This window comes from Rana temporaria, chromosome 1, assembly GCF_905171775.1.
Source record: "Rana temporaria chromosome 1, aRanTem1.1, whole genome shotgun sequence".
NCBI lineage: Eukaryota > Metazoa > Chordata > Amphibia > Anura > Ranidae > Rana > Rana temporaria.
The window spans coordinates 12,044,550-12,065,019 of NC_053489.1; the positions used below are offsets into that span (position 1 = coordinate 12,044,550).

A 20,470-nucleotide genomic window follows, 5' to 3' on the forward strand; every position below is an offset into this window, starting at 1 on the left:
TGTATGATGGTTAGTACAACCATCGTACAGAAGCCCTCTGGCAGGCATGTACGGTGAAAACGGTCCGACGGACCGGTTTCACCGTACATGTTTGCTCGTGAGTACCCGGCCTAACTATCTAACTAACTAATAATATCTAACTATTAAATTATAGGTATTGGAATTTCCTTTCAAATTTGTCTGTTAGTGAACGGAACAAATGTGAATTTATCCGAAGTTACGAATTATCCGAATAATGAACGCCGCATCTCAGCAAAACAGATGGAACACAACACATAATTAATAAATAATAATAATAAAAAGCCTTCTTCCGAAATTCTAATTTCAAATAGAATAGAATAAAATATAAAAATGTATACGTGACTTTCACAATTTTAATTTAGAAATTCAAATTTCAAATTTTGAATATAATAGAATAGAATAAAATAGAAAGCATGTAGATGGTATACAAAATCAGCATTTCAAATATAAGTAAAAAAATTGAAAAAATACATCTGTCTTCCAAAATTCTAATTTAAATTTTTAAACATTTAATTTTAAAAAGAAAATAATAGAATAGAATAAAATAGAAAGAATGTAGCTGTCTTCTGAAATTTGAATTTCAAATTTTGAATAAAATAGAACAGAATAAAATAGAAAGCATATAGCCCTCTTCTGAAATTCTAATTTTGCACACAAATTACTAGAATAGAAAAGAATATAATATAATTTAATAAAATAAAAAGAATATAGCATTCTTATGAAATTCAAAGTTTGAACTATGAATTTCAAATGTTGAATACAATAGAATAGAAAGTCACCTTCTAAAATCCATAATTTCAAATACAATAGAAAATAATAAAATCTATAGCCAAATTCCAAAATTTGAATTTCAAAATTTATATAAAAATAAAACAGAAAGAATAGAAAAAATATAGCTGTCATTCAAAATACAATTTGAAATATCAAAATTTTAATTTTGAATAAAATAGACTAACAATCTAAAGTTGAATAGATTAAAACAGGAGGGAGTTGAATAAAATAGAAAGAATATTGCTGCCTTCCCAAATTTGAAATTTGAAAACAATAGAATAAAATAAAATAGAAAGAATATAGGGCCAGATTCACAGAGCAAGTACGCCGGTGTATCTCCTGATACGCCGGCATACTTTCAAATTTCCCGCGTTGTATCTTTAGTTTGAATCCTCAAACCAAGATACAGCGGCATCTGGGTTCGATCCGACAGGTGTACGGCTTCGGATCTCAGATGCAATACTTTGGCGCCCGCTGGGTGGAGTTTGCGTAGTTTTCCGCGTCGGGTATGCAAATTAGCGATTTACGACGATCCACAAACGTACGCGCGGCCGTCGCATTTTCTAACGTCGTCTGTAGTCGGCTTTTTCCGGCGTATAGTTAAAGCTGGTATTTTGCGGCGTATAGATAGACTTGCCATGTTAAGTATGGCCGTCGTTCCCGCATCGAAATGTGAATTTTTTTTTTTGCGTAAGTCGTCCGTGAATCGGGATGGACGTAACTCACGTCTAAGTTACAAAAATGACGTCCTAGCGACGTCATTTAGCGCAATGCACGGCGGGAAATTTTGTGACGACGCATGCGCAGTTCATCTTAAATTCATATTTTAAATAGAATAAAATTAAATTGAAAAAATACATAACTAACTTTCAAAATTTGAATTTTGAAGTTAAAATTGTGAATAGAAAAGAATAAAGTAGAAAGAATGTAGCCGGTTTCCAAAATTAGTATTTCAAATAGAATAGAAAAAATATATCTGTCTTTTAACATTTACATTTTAAATTTCAGAATTAGATTTTTGAATACAAAAGAATGGAATAGAATAAAATAGAAAGCCATCTTTTGAAATGTAATCTTCGAAATTTGAATATAATAAAACAAAGTTAAATAGAAAGAATATAGCAACCTTCTTAAATTTAAATGTTGAAATTTGAGTTTCAAATGTTGAATACAATAGAATAAAAACTATTTAGTAATCTTCTAAATTCCATCATTTCAAACAAAATAGAATAGAATAGAAAACAAGATTAAGAGTAAAAAATAATGAAATAGAAAGAACATAACTGCCATCCAAAATGTTTAATTTTAAATTCCAAATTTTCGAATTTTGAATAAAATAGACACAAAAATTTAAAAAATAATACTTTAAATTCAAAACTAGAGTTGAGCGAAGACCTGGATGTTCGGGTTCGGCTAAACTTCGGAAAAAAGTCCGGGTTCAGGACCCGAACTTGACCCGAACCTGAACCCCATTGAAGTCAATGGGGACCCGAATTTTTGACTACTAAAATGTCTCTAAAAAACTAAGGGAAAGGGCTAGAGGGCTGCAAATGGCAGCAAAATGTTGGTAAGAGCATGGCAAGTACTCTGAAAATAAATGTGGATAGGGAAATACCGTATTTATCAGGGAATAGCATGCACCCCTAAAATGGACCCGCATTCCTGTAAAAAAAAACATTTTAGTACTTACAGTTTTGGTGTCTTGCGCGGCGTCCATCGGCGGCCTCGTTGGGTCCGGCGTCTGTCTGCGACTTCGGGTGTCCTCTTCGTCGGGTCTGGCGTCCTTCTGCGGTGTCCTCCTCGCTCGATCCCCGCTTTCCCGCGTCGAGTTGGAACACTGCGCCGGCATATATATCGAGCGCAGTACACTCGGGTATAATCGGGCAGGCTCGGCTACTCTCACGCTGATGTCCTGGATGTCCAGGACATGAGCGGGAGCGGAGCCTGCCTGACTATACCCGAGTGTACTGCGCTCGGTATCTGCCGGCGCAGTGTTTAAACTCGGCGCGGGAAAGCGGGTATCGGCGTATATCACGCACCCACGATTTTGCCCTGAATTTCAGGGCAAAAAAGTGCACGATATACGCCGATAAATATGGTAACTTAAAATGACATAAAATACATAAAAAAAAAAAATCTTGACAAGCAGGAACCTTCCCCAATGATGGGACACTATTCCTCCCACTGACACAAATGAAGGGACACTATTCCTCCCACTGACACCAATGATGGGACACTATTCCTCCCAATGATACCAATGATGGGACACTATTTCTCCCACTGACACAAATGAAGGGACACTATTCCTCCCACTGACACCAATGATGGGACACTATTCCTCCCAATGATACCAATGATGGGACACTATTTCTCCCACTGACACCAATGATGGGACACTATTCCTCCCACTGATACCAATGATGGGACACTATTCCTCCCTATGATACCAATGATGCGGCACTATTTCTCCCACTGACACCAATGATGGGACACTATTCCTCCCACTGACACCAATGATGGGACACTATTCCTCCCTATGATACCAATGATGCGGCACTATTTCTCCCACTGATACCAATGATGGACACTATTCCTCCCACTGACACCAATGATGGGACACTATTTCTCCCACTGACACCAATGATGGGACACTATTTCTCCCACTGACACCAATAATGGGACACTATTCCTCCCAATGATACCAATGATGGGAGACTATTCCTCCCAATGATACCAATGGTGGGGCACTATTTCTCCCACTGACACAAATGATGGGACACTATTCCTCCCACTGATACCAATGATGGGACACTATTCCTCCCACTGATACCAATGATGGACACTATTCCTCCCACTGATACCAATGATGGGAGACTATTCCTCCCACTGATACCAATGATGCAGCACTATTTCTCCCACTGACACAAATGATGGGACACTATTCCTCCCACTGATACCAATGATGGGACACTATTCCTCCCACTGACACCAATGATGGGACACTATTTCTCCCACTGACACAAATGATGGGACACTATTCCTCCCACTGATACCAATGATTGGACACTATTCCTCCCACTGACACCAATGATGGGACACTATTCCTCCCAATGATACCAATGATGGGGCACTATTCCTGCCAATGATACCAATGATGGACACTATTCCTCCCACTGATACCAATGGTGGGACACTATTCTGGTGCAATTCGATTTGTGAAGTAGGACTGACTCCTAACTAATTCTCTCCCTATAAGCACAATCAGGAACCGTTCCCTAATGTAGCTAATGCAATGTAGATTGATGGCTGAGTATTGTAATTCGATTTCTGAAGCAGGACAGTCCTATCTAAATCTGTCCCTGAGAGCAGCGGCAGCCTTTCCCTACACTAGCTAAAGCAGAGTGACGAGCTGTGTGCCTCTAGCTGATATAGAGGCGGGTCACATGCTCGGTCACATGCTGCACTGGCCAATCACAGCCATGCCATTAGGAGGCATGGCTGTGATGGCTTCCAAGTCACACAAGTAAAAGAAATGCTGATTGGCTGCCTTGCAGCGCGCCGTTACATAGCCGAACACCGAACCCGAACCCGAACTTTCAGAAAATGGTTCGGGTTCAGGTTCGGGTCTGGGTAAAAAAAAAAAACTAAAGTTCGGTACGAACCCGAACTTTACAGTACGGGTTCGCTCAACACTATTCAAAACATAAAATAGAATAGAATATTGACATCTTCTGAAATTTAGAATTCAAATAGAAAATAATAAAATAGAAATGATATGTAGCTGGCTTTGAAAATAGAATTTCGAAAATAGAATTTTGAAAATAGAATTTTGAAAATAGAATTTTGAAAATAGAATTTTGAATTTTAATAGAATAGAATAGAATAAAAGAGAAAGAATATAGCTGTTTTCAAAAATATAATTTTACATAGAATAGAAAAGAAAAAAAAAACATATAGACAACTTTCGAAAATTTAATTTTGAAATTCAAATTTCAACTTTAGAATAGAATTTGAATGACAAAGAAAATAATCTAGTTGTTGTTTGGAATTTAAATGTTGAATGTTGAATCTTGAATAAAATAAAATAGAAAGGCTCTAATGTCTTTATGTAATGTATAGTTTTTATTCTATTGTATTCAAAATTTGAAACTCACATTTCAACAATTTAATTTTAGAAGGTTACTATAGTCTTTGGGGTAGATTCAGGTACAATTGTGCTTTTTTTTGCGGAGGCGCAGGGCAACGTTTTTGCCCTGCGCCCCGCAAATTTACTGCGCTGCCCTTGATTCACGGAGCAGTAGCTCCGTAAATTGCGTGGGCGCGCCGGCAAAATGGCCGGCGCAAGCGCACGCAATTTAAATGATCCCGTAGGGGGCGGGAATCATTTAAATTAGGCGCGTTCCCGCACCGATCGTAGAGCGCATGCTCCGTCGGGAAACTTTCCTGACGTGCATTGCGGCAAATGACGTCGCAAGGACGTCATTTGCTTCAAAGTGAACGTGAATGGCGTCCAGCGCCATTCACGAATCACTTACGCAAACTATGTAAATTTCAAATTTCGCGACGCGGGAACGACGGGTATACATAGCAATGGCTGCCCCTGCTAATAGCAGGGGCAGCCTTACGCGAAAACCGCCGTACGGAAACGACGTAAACTGCGTACGCAGGGCTCGCGCAACGTTGTGAATCGGCGTTAGTATGCAATTTGCATACTATACGCTGAGCACAACGGGAACGCCACCTAGCGGCCATCGCAAGAATGCAGCCTAAGATATGCGGGCATACGAGCCTTATGCCAGTCATATCTTAGGCTGCAGTCGGCGTAATGAGGTTCCAGAATCAGGAGCACTTGTTACGCCAGGGCAAGTAAGCAATTGTGCTGTGTAACTATGGTTACACAGGCGCAATTGCTTCTTGAATCCACCCCTTTATATTTTATTCTGTTCTATTCTATCATTTTCTATTCAAAATTAGAATTTTGAAATATGGCTGCTATCGTTCAAAATTCAAATTTTACATTTTTAGTTTCTCAAGACAGCTATATTCTATCTATTTAACTGTGTTGTATTACATTCAAAATTTAAAGATTACATTTCGAATGATGGCTTTCTATTTTATTATATTCCATTATTTGGTATTCAAAATTCAAATTCTGAAATAAAAAATTTGAATGTTAGAAGACAGATATATTTTTTCTTTTTTTTTATTCTATTTGAAATACAAATTTTGGAAACCGGCTACATTCTTTCTACTTCATTTTTTCTATTTAAACATTTTACTTTAAAATTCACATTTTGAAGGTTAGTTATGGATTTTTTCTATTTTATTTTATTCTATTTCAAAACATAAATTTAAGAAGATGGCTATTTCCTTCTTTGTACGCTATTCTATTTAATTCAAATTTTGGAAGATGGTTATATTCTTTCTATTTCATTCAATTCTGTTATTTTCTATTCAAAATTCCTATTTCAAAATGTGAATTTTTTATTATTTTATAATTGAAATACAAATTTCTGAACATTTATATATTGGGGCAGATCCATGTAGCGCGGTGCATCTTCACGCCGGGCGTAGCGTATCTAAGATACACTACGCGGCCGTAACTTATTTTTTTTTTCAAATCCACAAAGAATGCGCGCCGTAAGTTACGGCGGCGTAGTGTATCTTTGGCGGCGTAAGGGCGCGGAATTCAAAACGATGTGATGGGGGCGTGTTTTATGTAAATACGTCGTGACCCGACGTAAACAAAGGTTTTTTTGAACGGCGCATGCGCCGTCCGTGGGGGGTATCCCAGTGCGCATGCTCGAAATTAAACTGGAACAAGCCAATGCTTACGACGGTGACGTCATTCTACGCAAATCCCTATTCTCGAACGACTTACGCAAACGATGTAAAAAATTCTAAATTCGACGCTGGAATGACAGCCATACAGCCATCGTAGATACGTTACACCGCTGCAGGTTTTCATCGCAAGTGCCTGATTCACATAGCACTTGCAATGAAAACCTACGCCGGCGGCCTCCGGCGTAAGCCTGCATAATTCAAAGGGGCGAGTGTCATTTAAATTAGGCGCGCTCCCGCGCCGGACCTACTTTTGAATTTCCCACCGTGCTTTGCGCGAAGTGACGTCATTTTTTCGAACGGCGACGTGCGTAGCGTACTTCCGTATTCCCGGATGTCTTACGCAAGAAGGAAAAAATGTTAAATTTTGATGCGGGAACGACGGCCATACTTTATACAGCACATACGTGTGCTGTGTAAAGTTAGGGCACCAAAAACGACGACTAACTTTGCGACGGGAAACTAGACTAGCAGCGACGTAGCGAACGCGAAAAACCGTTGTGGATCGCCGTAACTCCTAATTTGCATACCCGACGCTGGTTTACGACGCAAACTCCCCCCAGCGGCGGCCGCGGTATTGCATCCTAAGATCCGACAGTGTAAAAAAATTACACCTGTCGGATCTTAGGGATATCTATGCGTAACTGATTCTATGAATCAGTCGCATAGATACTTTGAGAGATACGACGGAGTATCTCTTTTGTGAATCTGGGCCTATATTCTTTCTATTTTGTTCTACTCCATTCTATTTTAATCTATTCAAATTTAGATTTTTGGAATACGGCTATATTCTTTCTATATAATTTAATTATATTCTAAATTTGAAATTCAAATATTGGAAGACAGTTATATTGTTTCATTTTATTCTATTTTATTATAATCCATTGTCTATTCTATTATTTTCTATTCTAATCTATTCTTTTTTCTATACTTTTCTATTGTTTTATTTTCTATTATATTCAGTTTTATTCTATTATTTTATATTCTATTCTATTATGTATATACTTTTTATTCTACTATATCCTATCATATCATATCATATCATATCATATTCTATTGTTTTATTTTCCATTTCATTCTGTTTTCTTCTTTTCTATTCTGTTTTATTTTACAATTGATTCTATTTCATTCAGTTTTATTCTACTCTACTCTATATACTATTTTTTTTTCTATTATATTATATTTTATTTGGTTTTACTCTATTATGTTCTATTATTTTAATATTCTGTTATATTTTATTCTTTAAAGCAGCCCAAGTAGGAATCATCATTGTTTTTTCTTCTAAACCTTAGTGTTATTACATTGGTCTACACCAGGGGTCTCAAACTCAAATTACCTGAGGGCCACAAGACAAGTTTTCATATGCCATGGGGGGCCGCATGCAAACTTTCAAACTTCAAAAACAACAGTACTGGTGTCAGCGAACACATTATTAACCCCCAGCACTGGTGTCAGCGAGCGCATTATTACCACCAGCACTGGTGTAAGTCAGGGTTTGACAAATTTGCTTGGAATCTAGGAGCCAGATAAAAAAGTTAGGAGCCAGAAAACGCACCCCGTCCCGACGAGCTTGCGCGCAGAAGCGAACACATACGCGAGCAGCGCCCGCATATGTAAACGGTGTTCAAAACAAACATGTGAGGTATCGCCGCGATTGGTAGAGCGAGAGCAATAATTCTAGCACTAGACCTCCTCTGTAACTTAAAACATGCAACCTGTAGATTTTTTTTAACGTCGCCTATGAAGATTTTAAAGGGTAAAAAAGTTTGTCGGCATTCCACGAGCGGACGCAATTTTGAAGCGTGACATGTTGGGTATGAATTTACTCGGCGTAACATTATCTTTCATAATATTTTAAAAAATGGGGATAACTTTACTGTTGTCTTATTTTTTAATAAAAAAAAGTGTAATTTTTTCCCAAAAAAGTGCGCTTGTAAGACCGCTGCGCAAATACGGCGTAACAGAAAGTATTGCAACGATCGCCATTTTATTCTCTAGGGTGTTAGGATAAAAAATATATATAATTTTTGGGGGTTCTAATTAGAGGGAAGAAGATGGCAGTGAAAATAGTGTAAAATGACATTAGAATTGCTGTTTAACTTGTAATGCTTAACTTGTAATACCAACGGCCACCACCAGATGGCGCCAGCTCACTTCTGCCCTGCCTGCGGGCCATTTATAACTGGTCCGCGGGCCGCAAATGGCCCGCAGGCCGGTACTTTGAGACCACTGGTCTACACATTTTGGGAAATTATCACCCTCTGAGATAAAATGTGATAATTCTTACATATTTTGATTAGATGAATTAGAAAACAAGTGATAAAGGTGCTGGTTGGATAAAGTTTTCCAGATATTTCACAATAAATATTTATACACAGAGGAGTATATTTCCCTACAAGGGGGGGAGGAGTCTGATGGTCATGATGTCTCGTAACTTCTCCACAAAGTACGGAGAACAATGAAAATGGCACCACATGGAAGTATAAATGTATCTTCACTGTGACACTAAAGATTATTACCTGACTGTAATTTATTCTTCTTTTATTACAAGGTACATTTGTCTTGGTCAGATCTACACCTCATACAGTTACATCTGGTGACTTGTGAAAGTGTCATTGCCGAACATTTCCAAGGGACAGTTGTGTGATATTTTCCCTCAGAAGACAAAATTAGACTTGTGCAATTTGTTTTGATCCAAATTAGTTTTTTAACAAATTTTGAGAAATTTGTTAATCCGGAAATATCCAAATGAATCATAGCAAATTTAAGATTTTTTTTCTGAATATTCGTAAATTTGAATATTTGAAAATTCCTAAATTCGGAAATTTGAAAATTAATAAATTGGTAAATTTGAAGATTTCGGAAGTATGAAATTTAAAAATCCGAAAACCCGAAAATTTGAAATTATGAAATAATAACGAATTAATAATAACTTAACTATTACTAACTATTAAATTATAGGTATTGGAATTTCCTTTCAAATTTGGCAGCTAGTGAACGTAACAAATACGAATTTATCCGAAGTTACAAATTATCCAAAACAATGAATGCCACATCTAAACAAAAGTAACAGGACAAATTAATAATAATAAATAATAATGATAATGATATTATTAATATTTATTAATTATTTGTTCTGTTCCATTTGTTTAGATTTCAGTTGGTTAATTCATAACTTCGGATAAATTTGTATTCGCCCCGTTCACTAACAGCCAAATTTGAAAGGAAATTCCAATACCTATCATTTAATAGTTAGATATTATTAGTTAGTTAGTTAGTTAAATAGTTAGATAGTTAGTTATTCTTTCAAATTTTTGGATTTCCTTTCTTATTTTCAGATTTTCAAATTTTTGAATTTATGAAATTTGAAATGTATGTATTTACAAATTTTGAAATTCACAAATTTATGATTTGTGATCATAATGAACGGCCCGATAGAAAAAAATAAAACAAAACATTTTCCGGCAGAGCACATGTCTAGACAAGACGCCTCCAAACTGTGTAAACAACACAGATAACTTCTGATACATTTGTGACAATGTTACATTTGCACCCCAAAAGTGACAGCAGTGGTAAATCAGGGGATCAGGACAAGAGTTGGGCCCCTCATTGTTGTTGCATTACATGTGCAACTTATCTGAGTCATTGGCTAAACAAGAAGAAAAATTCCATGCCTTTCCCAGTCCCAATGGTGTGGAGGAACCCACCAATCATAGAAGTGACTGATATTTTTTCATGGTTCCCCCAATTGTAAAAGGGATCTAAAAAAAATATCCAAACATTCCCTCTGCACTGCGTCTTTTACCCCATGGTGTATAATCGCACATCCCCCTCATAATTTTGAATTATTTTGATGCAATTTTGACCTGAAGTTGCATCTTGGAAACTGGAGCCAATGAATACTCAGGACTTTGTTTTCCTTTATTAGTGACACAATTCTGGTAACATTTTTCTACTTTAATGTCCTTTCCTTTCTACTCTTTGTAGTCCAATGTTATTGTAATATGTTTCTATTTCAAATTCAAATTCATTTGCAAATTTGTATAATTCATTTTATTATAATTTATTTCAGATTAGCTGACATTTGTTATGATTGTGTTTCAGAAATTCGAATCTCCAATTGATGAAAATTTTGTTGTGTAAATAAATGAATTGCACATGTCTAGTGTCTACATGGAAGACTCTCCTCAGTGCAAAACACATAAAGGTTCTCTTGGAGATCACAAAACAATCCCCTGAAGAAATCTCAGACTGTGAGGACCGAGATTCTCTCATCTGATGAAACCCAAATGGAAATGTTTGGCCTCAATTCTAAATGTTATGTCTGGAGGAAACCAAGCCGTGCTCATTACACATGTGTGATTTGTTTCGGTGTGAATACAAATTCCGACAAGATTTTGGTTATTCAGAGATTCGGTTGTATCTGAATCTCTGAATAAAATTGTGACAAATAGTAACACATTTTGTTGAAATTCATACAATTTAATTTTGTTTATTCATTTTGTAATGAATTCCAACTTTTCAGAACAATTACAATTCGGAACAGTTGAAAAATGATCGACCGATTCAAATTTAGTGAGAAGAATACCTTGTTGTTAAGAAGTGGGCCGGGAGGCCGTCCACCACGTCCTTAATAACCGATCACCCACTTACCTTCCCCACTGACATGTAGACAACAAAATGGCAGAAAAACAATAATGCTTAAAATAAATGGCGTGGGGTCCCCAAAAAAAACATACCAGGCCCTTATCCGAGCATACAGCCCAGCAGGTCAGGAAAGAGGGGGCCGAGCAAGTGCCACACCTCCTGAACCATACCAGACCACACGTCTTCAACATGGGGGTGCTTTGGGGTGAGGGGGCTCTGTTTTTGTCCCAATATAACCTAGCATCATGGAGCAATTCATTCTTAATTTCCTAATATAAACAATGTAGACATTAATCAGTGCTCAGCACTCTGCTCTCCCCTCCTCCTGTGTACCTGATCTGTGTTTACATTAGAGATTAGGGGCCAGATTCACGTAGAGCGGCGCATATTTAGATAGGCGTAACGCATGTTTATTACGTTTTGGCGGCTTAAATTTGTGACATAAGTGCCGTATCCACAGAGTATTTGCGCCCAAATTTGCGACAGCGTAACGTAAATTCCGAGGTGTAAGGCGGGGTAATTGAAAGTGGGAAGGAAGTGGGCGTGCTCCATTGAAATGAGCCGTGACCCCATGCAAATGAAGGGCCGGCCGTACTGCGCATGCGCGCATGGTTATGCACCTCACTGGGCATGCTCAGAACTCGGCCGCAGTCAGTGAGATAGGAACTAGTCCCGGCGTACTTAGTGAGATACGCCCTGTGTATAAATAGGCCCAGACAAACGCCCTTCCATTGCAAAAGTACATCCCTGTGTTTCCCTTCCTAAAGCGAGGTGATTTTGCTCTGTTGTCTGTGGCTGTGTGTTGGTTTGTGCAGGAGTGTAGTAGGTAAGAGTTATTGGAGAGTGTTAGAGGAGTTTGTATTAGGTGTTTTTTTGTTCTGAGTGTTTTTTGTGTCTGTTTTTTTCTGTGTGTTTTTTGGAGTCTGTATTAGCTGTCAGTTATTATTATTTTTTTTTGCTGTCTGATTTTTGTGTTTGTTTGTTCTGTGTATTTTTGTCTCTGTTTGTTCTGTGTATTTTTGTGTTTGTTTGTTCTGTGTCTTTTTGTGTCTGTTTGTTCTGTCTGATTGTTGTGTCTGTTTGGTGCTGATTGTTGTGTGGTGTTATGGCAAAAAAAGAGGAGAAAGCTGAACTTCTCGGTGCGTGAGAAGCAAATCCTCGCTAGGGCCATCACCCGATTTGGGCGATTTTTACATGGCCCTGAGAGCCGGGACACCCCCCCGGCCAGGAAGAAGGCAGCAAGTGGTGGGCCTGCCTGGCTTTGATTCCGAGGAGGACGTGAGGACAGGTATGTTTTTTCTTTTATCTGGTGAGTAGCATGTGTGGGTGGGGGAAGGGAATATGTGCCAAGTGTGTGGATCCTCCAAACTGTGTATGTTTTGTGTCATCCACAGATGGCCAGGAGGTTGCTGGGCCATCAGGCCAGTCTGCTCCATCCCCCGGACAACAGGCTGCAGAAGAGCCCCAAGAAGGGCAGGCATCCCCAGGGGAGGGGAGTGGCCACACCTCACATCATGAGGAGGTTGAGGGGGAGGAGGATGAAGGGGGAGGTTGTGGATGATCGGATGGACCTTGCCAGGGAAATCCTTTTGTCTTTGGATGTGGCTCCCCCTGAGGCTGGCAGCAGTCAGGCCTCCATCAGGGGTAGCCCCTCCCACTCCTCCCCCAACAGGGCTCCCCCCAAGGGTCTCTCTCTCCCCTCCTCCCAGGCCACAAGCCTCAGCTGCAGGCAGGAAGGCTACCCAGAAGAACAGGGGGGTGGCCAAGTTTCTGCCAGCAAATCTGCGGAGGGACCAGGCCCGACAGACACACCATCTGGGTCAGGTCACCCGGACTTTGGCCCAGATGGAGGACAGCCTGGGCTCCATTAAGGACTCAGTCAGTGAATTGAGCACAAACTCGTTGGCGGTCATAACTTGTTCTTGTGACCTGCAGACCGCCACAGCAGGCGTGGCCCTGGTGGTGAGTGCCCTGACCCAGGCTGTCCACGCAAATACCCAGGCTGTCCAGGCCAATACGGCTGCCCTCACTGTGTGCCTGAACAGGATAGCCGTGGCCTTGGAGGGCAGGCCAGCAGTTGGACAGACACCAGGGGAGGCTCCTCCTTCCCCTGCTCCCCCCCATGAGTCTCCCCTGGTTGGCCGTGGCCGGCCCAGGCATAGCTCATGCCGCCGCCGTTAATTTTGGGTGTACTTTTTTTTATTTATTTTTTATTCTATTGTGATTATGATTTGTTTTATGTGTATGAATGTGGGGGTGACATTCCTGATGAAAAAAGGGTGTCACCCTCATTTTTGGTGGAGTAGGTTCCCCAGGACCAGGGAGAAGTGATCCTAGGACCATGTGAATGGTGTATGAATGCACAGTGACATAATTGGAGCCTTGGTGTGGCGTTGCTGCTCCCTAGTACCATGCGGGGTACTTTGGTCTGATCCAATTCGATGAGGATGTGATGTGTCTGTGCTAGGGACCACAGTGGTGTGCATGCATGCATTCTAATTGTGCCATGATTAATGTGTGTGTTTACTGTGCAAAGATGCATTCTGTGAGGCGTCTCCTGGCTGCTGTTCCCTCAGAAGAGGGGGTACCCTCGGTTACTAAAGTCACTAGTATAGCTATGCGCATGGATGCCCCTGGCATGTTGGCATACAGATTGTTGTCCTGCAAGTGTGTGTGCTCAGCTCTTCCCTAACGGTGTTGCTTTAGCGGACATTTACACGGCTGGTGTAAAGTTAGGGCAGCTTTTATATGGTGTAACTTTCCGCCGTGAAACTAGCAGATGCGCACAGGGCGTAGCCTACGCCGCACAAGCGTACTTTTGTGGATCGCTGTATCTCCTTCATTTGCATATTTAACTAGCAAATCAATGGTGTGTCGACTTCTGCTGGAAACATTGATGATTAATTACTCCACAGTGTCTGTACCTACAGAGATGACTAGGAGCTTATCTGAACATCCTGAGTCCATTCAGTAGAATTAAGTGGGTATGGGCCCCCCGACATACTGATCAACACTGAAAAATTATGAATCTAACTTTGTGAAAGAGACAAAAAAGGAATCCAGCAGCACAATGAGAAATGTAATATTCAGAAATGCAAATTCATCAGGAAATTACATTCAACAAATATATATAACTGCATAAGGACCCAGGGTGGCCCTTAAATGCAAAACCACATACCTGTACATTAATTTTGTCTTTAGATTCCCGGGTGCGCACAGAGTGCCATAGACCTGCTCCCCTGTGATTGGACACAGTGGGAGCCAATCAGCGGGTCTGGCAACAATTCTGAGAGAGGCAGAACGACAGTCTGCCTATGTAAACAAGGCAGACTGACGTTCTGCTAGTAAGGAAGACGTCGATTTTGTGAGAGACACAGATCTCTGTTTTTGTACAGTTAAACCATCCCCCACACAGTAAAAAAAACACTCCCAGAGAACACATTTAACCCCTTGCTCACCCCTGATGTTAACTCCTTTCCTGCCAGTGTCATTAGTACAGTGACAGTGCATTTTTTTAGCACTGATCACTGTATTGGTGTCACTGGTACCCAAAAAGTGTCAATGAGCCCTGGTTCACACTGGGCTGCGGGAGTGAAGCCATGCAAGTTCAGCTGAACTCGCACGATTTCACTCCCGCCGGCAGTCCCGATTTCGGCCGCGATTTAAGAGACATCTGTGCAGGTTTCTGCACAGATGTCAATGTAAATCGCGGCCAGAAATCGCAAAAAGTAGTACAGGAACTACTTTTTGAAATCGGTGCAGCGCTGCAGATGCGGCGTCGCACCGATTAGGACAGTGTCATTGCCGACAATTGCCGCCGATTTGAGATGCGATTTCACATGTGAAATCGCATCTCAAATCGTAGCAAAACGTACCCAGTGTGAACCTGGGCTAAATGTCAGATTTGTCATTGTTGCAGTCCTGCTAACTAGTGAAAAAACAATCATAAATCTAACCCATAGTTAACTTTTGCGCAAACCAATCAATATGCGCATATTGGGATTTTATTTATCAAAAATATGTAACAGAATACATATTTTCCTAAATCAATATTTTTGTTGTAAGAGCAAGAAAAAATGAAGCTCTAAAATATCATCCAATCCTGTGACATCCACCTTCCATCCACTTATGTACAATAGGCAGACAGAAGGCAGTCAATGTCCCCAAAAATGATAATTCTGATGATGATGTCATTCATAATGATGATGATGGTAACAATATGACTGAATTTGTTTAATCTGATCTACAGCATTATACATTGAATCAATGTGTTACATTTACATCATTCTCTTGCCCAGCATTGTCCCTCTTGTGTTCAGTTCAGGTTTGAAAAGTAAAATGTAGAGTTTTGGAGAAAACATACACAATAATATTCCAGCACTGGAGGTCAGTATGGCGAATATCTCCACAGCCACCATGTATTTCCCTCTGGTGCTCAGATAGGCCGGGATCATGGCAATCCAGACACTGCAGAACACCAGCATGCTGAAGGTGATGTACTTGGCCTCATTAAAACTGTCCGGTAATGTCCTCACCATGAAAGCCAGAAGAAAACTCGCAGCTGCCAGAAACCCCATATAACCCAACATAGAGTAGAAGCCGATAACTGACCCTTCATTACACTGAATGATGATCTTCCCAGGATAGGAGTCCATGTCATACTCCTGAAATGGTGGAGAGATGGACAACCAGAGAATGCAATTCATAACCTGAATGGATGAGCAGAATAACATGACTGTATTGGGAAGTTTGACTCCCACCCATTTTCTACAAGAGCTTCCAGGTCTGGTGGCTTTAAAAGCAATGAAGACCATGATGGTTTTGGCGAGGATAGAAGATGCTGAGATGGTGAAGGGAATTCCAAAAGTGACTTGTTGCAGCATACAGGTAATATCCAAAGGACGGCCAAGGAACAGGAATACAGAAAGGAAGCTCAGTATGAGGGAGAGGAGCAGAATGAAGCTGAGGTTCCGGTTATTGGCTCTGACTATGGGAGTGCTCCGAAACCAAACAAATAGTCCAAGTATAAGGAGAGATGTTGTAGCAAATATGACTGAAGTTATAGAAAAAAATAAAACTAGAATGTCCTCCTCGTATGATAAATACTCATTGACCTTGTCAATACAAATGGTTTTATCTTTGTTAGGCCATTCATTTTCAGGACACTTCTTGCAGAGATCACTGTCTGTAGAGTAAAAAGAAGTGAAAATAACATTAGGCATGGTAGCTATTTGACAGTATTAAATATTTTTTTCTGTATTTTTCCTTAACCACTTGATCTCCAGAGGATTTACCCCCTTCATGACCAGGCTGGTAGGGACTTACCTCTCAATCCCAGCGGACCACCATTCGGTTGAGACAGCAGCGCTCACCTGTAACTGCGCGCTTTCGCGCATCCAATGCACGCATGTGCCAACGGCACGCACTCGTGCACAACGGGAAGGCGTGTGTCGGGAGCGCGTGTGTGCACGTTAATTCGGCTTGACGCCAAATCTCCTTTAAAAGCTCAATAGTTTTCCCAGCACATTGCTGTCTGATCTGAAGCTTTTGAGTGTTAATCTGCATCTGAACCTGATTGTCTGTTTAAACCTTCTGACCCGGCTTGTTGACCCTCTCCAACCTCTGACCTTGGCTTCCGTTGACCCTGCTCCTCTGATTGATCCACTCCTGCCTGTATCACGACTACGCTTCAGTCTTCCGTACCTAATTACCTGATTATCCGTTGTGACCCTGACTCTGCTATTACCTGCTAACCAACTTATCTTACCAGCTTGTTGCCGTTGTACCTGCACCTTCAGCTAGGGTCGCTTACCCACTTCTTCCGCTTCAGTGGTCTCCAGTCCCACCGCTCCAGAAGGGATCAGCACCCACATCTACTACTTGCTACTCCGGCACTCCTACCCCTCCGTGCTCCCCACTCCAGCAGCTTGTGAGCCGGAGCCGTAAGAGAGGCCTCCTCCTGCGACCAGGCTCTGGCTACCAGGTACGTGGTACATAACACAGTCATGTTTTGATCACCTCTCTGTTTTTTTTGTGCATAAACAAAAAAAGACCAACAATCTTGAAAAAAATACATAAAAAGGGGATAACAAGTAGTGGGACTTATCTCTTCCCTTATTCCTACCTTCTCTATCACTCTTTATACACCTCACCTATACATTCACATTTTCTACACCAATCATCCTCACCCATACCTTTACAATACACATTTTCAATCATCTTCACTTAACAATACATATATTTTCATTTAGGTCCCCCCTTAGGGGGTCATCACCCTAATTTTTCACCAGGGTCATATACCCACACTCGCAGCCTGGGATCTGCCTGTACCAGTTGTCATCGCCCCTGCATGTCACCTTGGCGCCCGGAGATGATACTTTATACCGGTGACTCCCGCTGCCTTGCTGTCACTGTGTGGATGCAGATATAAGTTGAACGTACCACCATGTTTTAAATATCCTATTATACTTCCTTTTTTTTTCATTTTCTAATTTGTCCTTTTTGTGTTTTACTTTTGTTTTCCTAAATTCTATTTTTGAGATTATCTGGAATCTTTATTCTTTGTTTCTAGACAATTCCCATGTTTTATTCTCCTGATAAGACGCGAAAGGCATCGAGCTAGCAACTCCTATTTTTTGAGCCATCAATTCTTATTTTACCCTGGATCAATAACACTAACCTTCACATGGTTTAATCTATGCTTTTTGCCATTCGAAAATGTTCAACTTTTTGTTTCTTCCCTCTTTGTTTCCTGTATTTTGAGATGAATCTAGACAGATTACCGAGGCCACCTAGGCCAATTTCATCTTGGCCATGCTCATGAATGTATTTATGGTTTGTTTTATTTACTATGTATGTCCATTGGATTGTGAATTACTATGCCACTTACAGTTGCAATAAAAAGTATGTGAACCCCTTTGGAATGATATGGATTGAACATTCACAGTGTATGTGTAAAAAGTATGTGCACCCTTGGATTTAATAACTGGTTGAACCTCCTTTGGCAGCAATAACTTCAACCAAACGTTTCCTGTAGTTGCAGATCAGACATGCACAGCGGTCAGGAGTAATTCTTCACCATTCCTCTTTACAGAACTGTTTCAGTTCAGCAATATTCTTATGATGTCTGGTGTAAATGACTTTCTTGAGGTCATGCCACAGCATCTCAATCGGGTTGAGGTCAGGACTCTGACTGGGCCACTCCAGAAGGCGTATCATTTTATGACAAATTTGTGCAGAAATCCATATCATTCCAAAAGGGTTCACATACTTTTTTATTGCAACTGCATGTTGAAAATGTTCAAATGTTTTTTAGAGGTTATATCCCCAAAATGTTTTATATGAAACTGTACAACATAAATAAATATTATTTCACGAACACTTGATATCTTTTTTGCTGCTGTGTGCTTCATTTAAAGTCCCTCCCCTTTTTTTTTATCAAGATTAGGGATGGAGGCGGCTACTCCTTTAGAGCCAGATTCACAAAGCACTTACGCCGACGTATCTAGAGATGCACGGCGTAATTGAAAAATGCGCCGTGCATATTTTTGCGCCTGATTCTCAAAACGAAATACACCTGAAAAACATTTTTTTCCGTCCTACCTAAAACGATTACACCGGCGCATCTTAGAGCGCAAAATACGCTAGACACACCATTGATTTGATAGGCAATGATGCAAATGAGGGAGATAAGGCGATCCACAAAATTAAGTGTGTGCGGCGTAGGCTACGTCCTGTGCGCATCTGTTAGTTTCCCAGCAGGAAGTTACACTTTATAAAAGGTGCCTTAACTTTTCTCCAGCCGTGTAAAGGTCAGCTAAAGCAACACCATTAAGGAAGAGCTGAGCACACACACTTGCCGGACTACAATCTGTCTGCCAACATGCCAGGGGCATCCATGCTCATAGCTATACTAGTGACTTTAGAGGCGCAAAGAAGGAGGAGCGAACAGAGGAGGAGGAGGAGGAGGGCACAGGAGAGGATCTACCACAGACGCCTAGATGTGTTTGCCAAGACTGCTTCTGAGGTGTATCGCACCTTCAGATTCAGCCGCGAAGCCATCATGTAATTAACCACAATCCTGCAGGATGACCTCACCAGCCCAACACACCGCTCACATGCAGTGGAGCCACTGATCAAGGTCCTGGCAACACTCCATTTCCTGGCCACTGGCTCTTTTCAGCGCACAAGTGGAGGTGTGGCTCTGATGTCACAATCCTCCATTAGCAGATGTGTGCACCAGGTTGTCCCTGCAATCCTGAGACGCATGACCAACCAAATCATCAAACCCACCCAGGAGGTCCAGCGAATGAACACAATGACAGATTTTTACAAAATTGCCAGATTCCCATGCACCATCGGGGCCATTGATTGCACACATGTAGCACTACAGCCCCCCCATGAGACAGAGCACATGTACCGCAATAGGAAGCATTGGCATTCCATCAATGTCCAGGTGATAGTGGATGTCCAATGCCTCATATGGCATGTCCATGCCAAACACCCTGGATCCAGCCATAACAGCTTCATATACCGTCAGAGCAACATCTCCAGAGAATTTGAACAGAACGTGTATGGGGACAGCTGGCTGGTTGGTGAGTGACATGGGTGTCAGGTATGACTGCCCCCCCCATGATGCAGACATCACGAGGGGCACATGCATGACTAACATCCTCCTGTCTTTTCCCTTCCAGGTGACTCTGCATATGCACTGGGACCCCATCTCATGACTCCATTCAGGAACCCCCAAACCCCAGGAGAGGAAAGATACAATGCTGCACACATACTTACCCATGCAGTGGTGGAACGCACCTTTGGCCTCCTGAAGTCACGTTTCCGATGCCTGGATAAGTCTGGGGGTACCCTGTTGTACTCCCCAAACTTTGTGTGCCAGATCATCGGGGCATGTTGCATGCTGTACAACTTCACAGTGAGAAGGGGCCTGCAGATTGACATACGTGATGACCTGACCCCCGAACCAGACATTCCCCCCCTAACCCAGGGTACCCCCTCTTCTGAGGGAAGAGCAGCCAGGAGACACCTCGCAGAAGGCATCTTTGCACGTTAAACACACACATTAAACATGGCACAATGAGAATGCATGCATGCACACCCACTGTGGTCCCTAGCACACACACCCCACATGCACATCGAATTGGATTAGACCCAAGTAAACCAAATGGTATTAGGG

At 41.1% G+C, this 20,470-nt stretch overlaps 1 protein-coding gene across 1 annotated transcript in view; it reads right to left on the reverse strand.

The window, feature by feature from the left end:
• Positions 1 to 15,557: 15,557 nt before the first annotated feature.
• The window catches only part of LOC120931879 (vomeronasal type-2 receptor 26-like), a 49,394-nt gene continuing 44,481 nt past the window's right edge, over positions 15,558 to 20,470 (reverse strand). The window contains exon 5 of the mRNA XM_040344202.1: positions 15,558 to 16,465. Within this exon, the coding sequence (XP_040200136.1) occupies positions 15,558 to 16,465 (908 nt within the window). The remainder of the gene's footprint in view (positions 16,466 to 20,470) is intronic.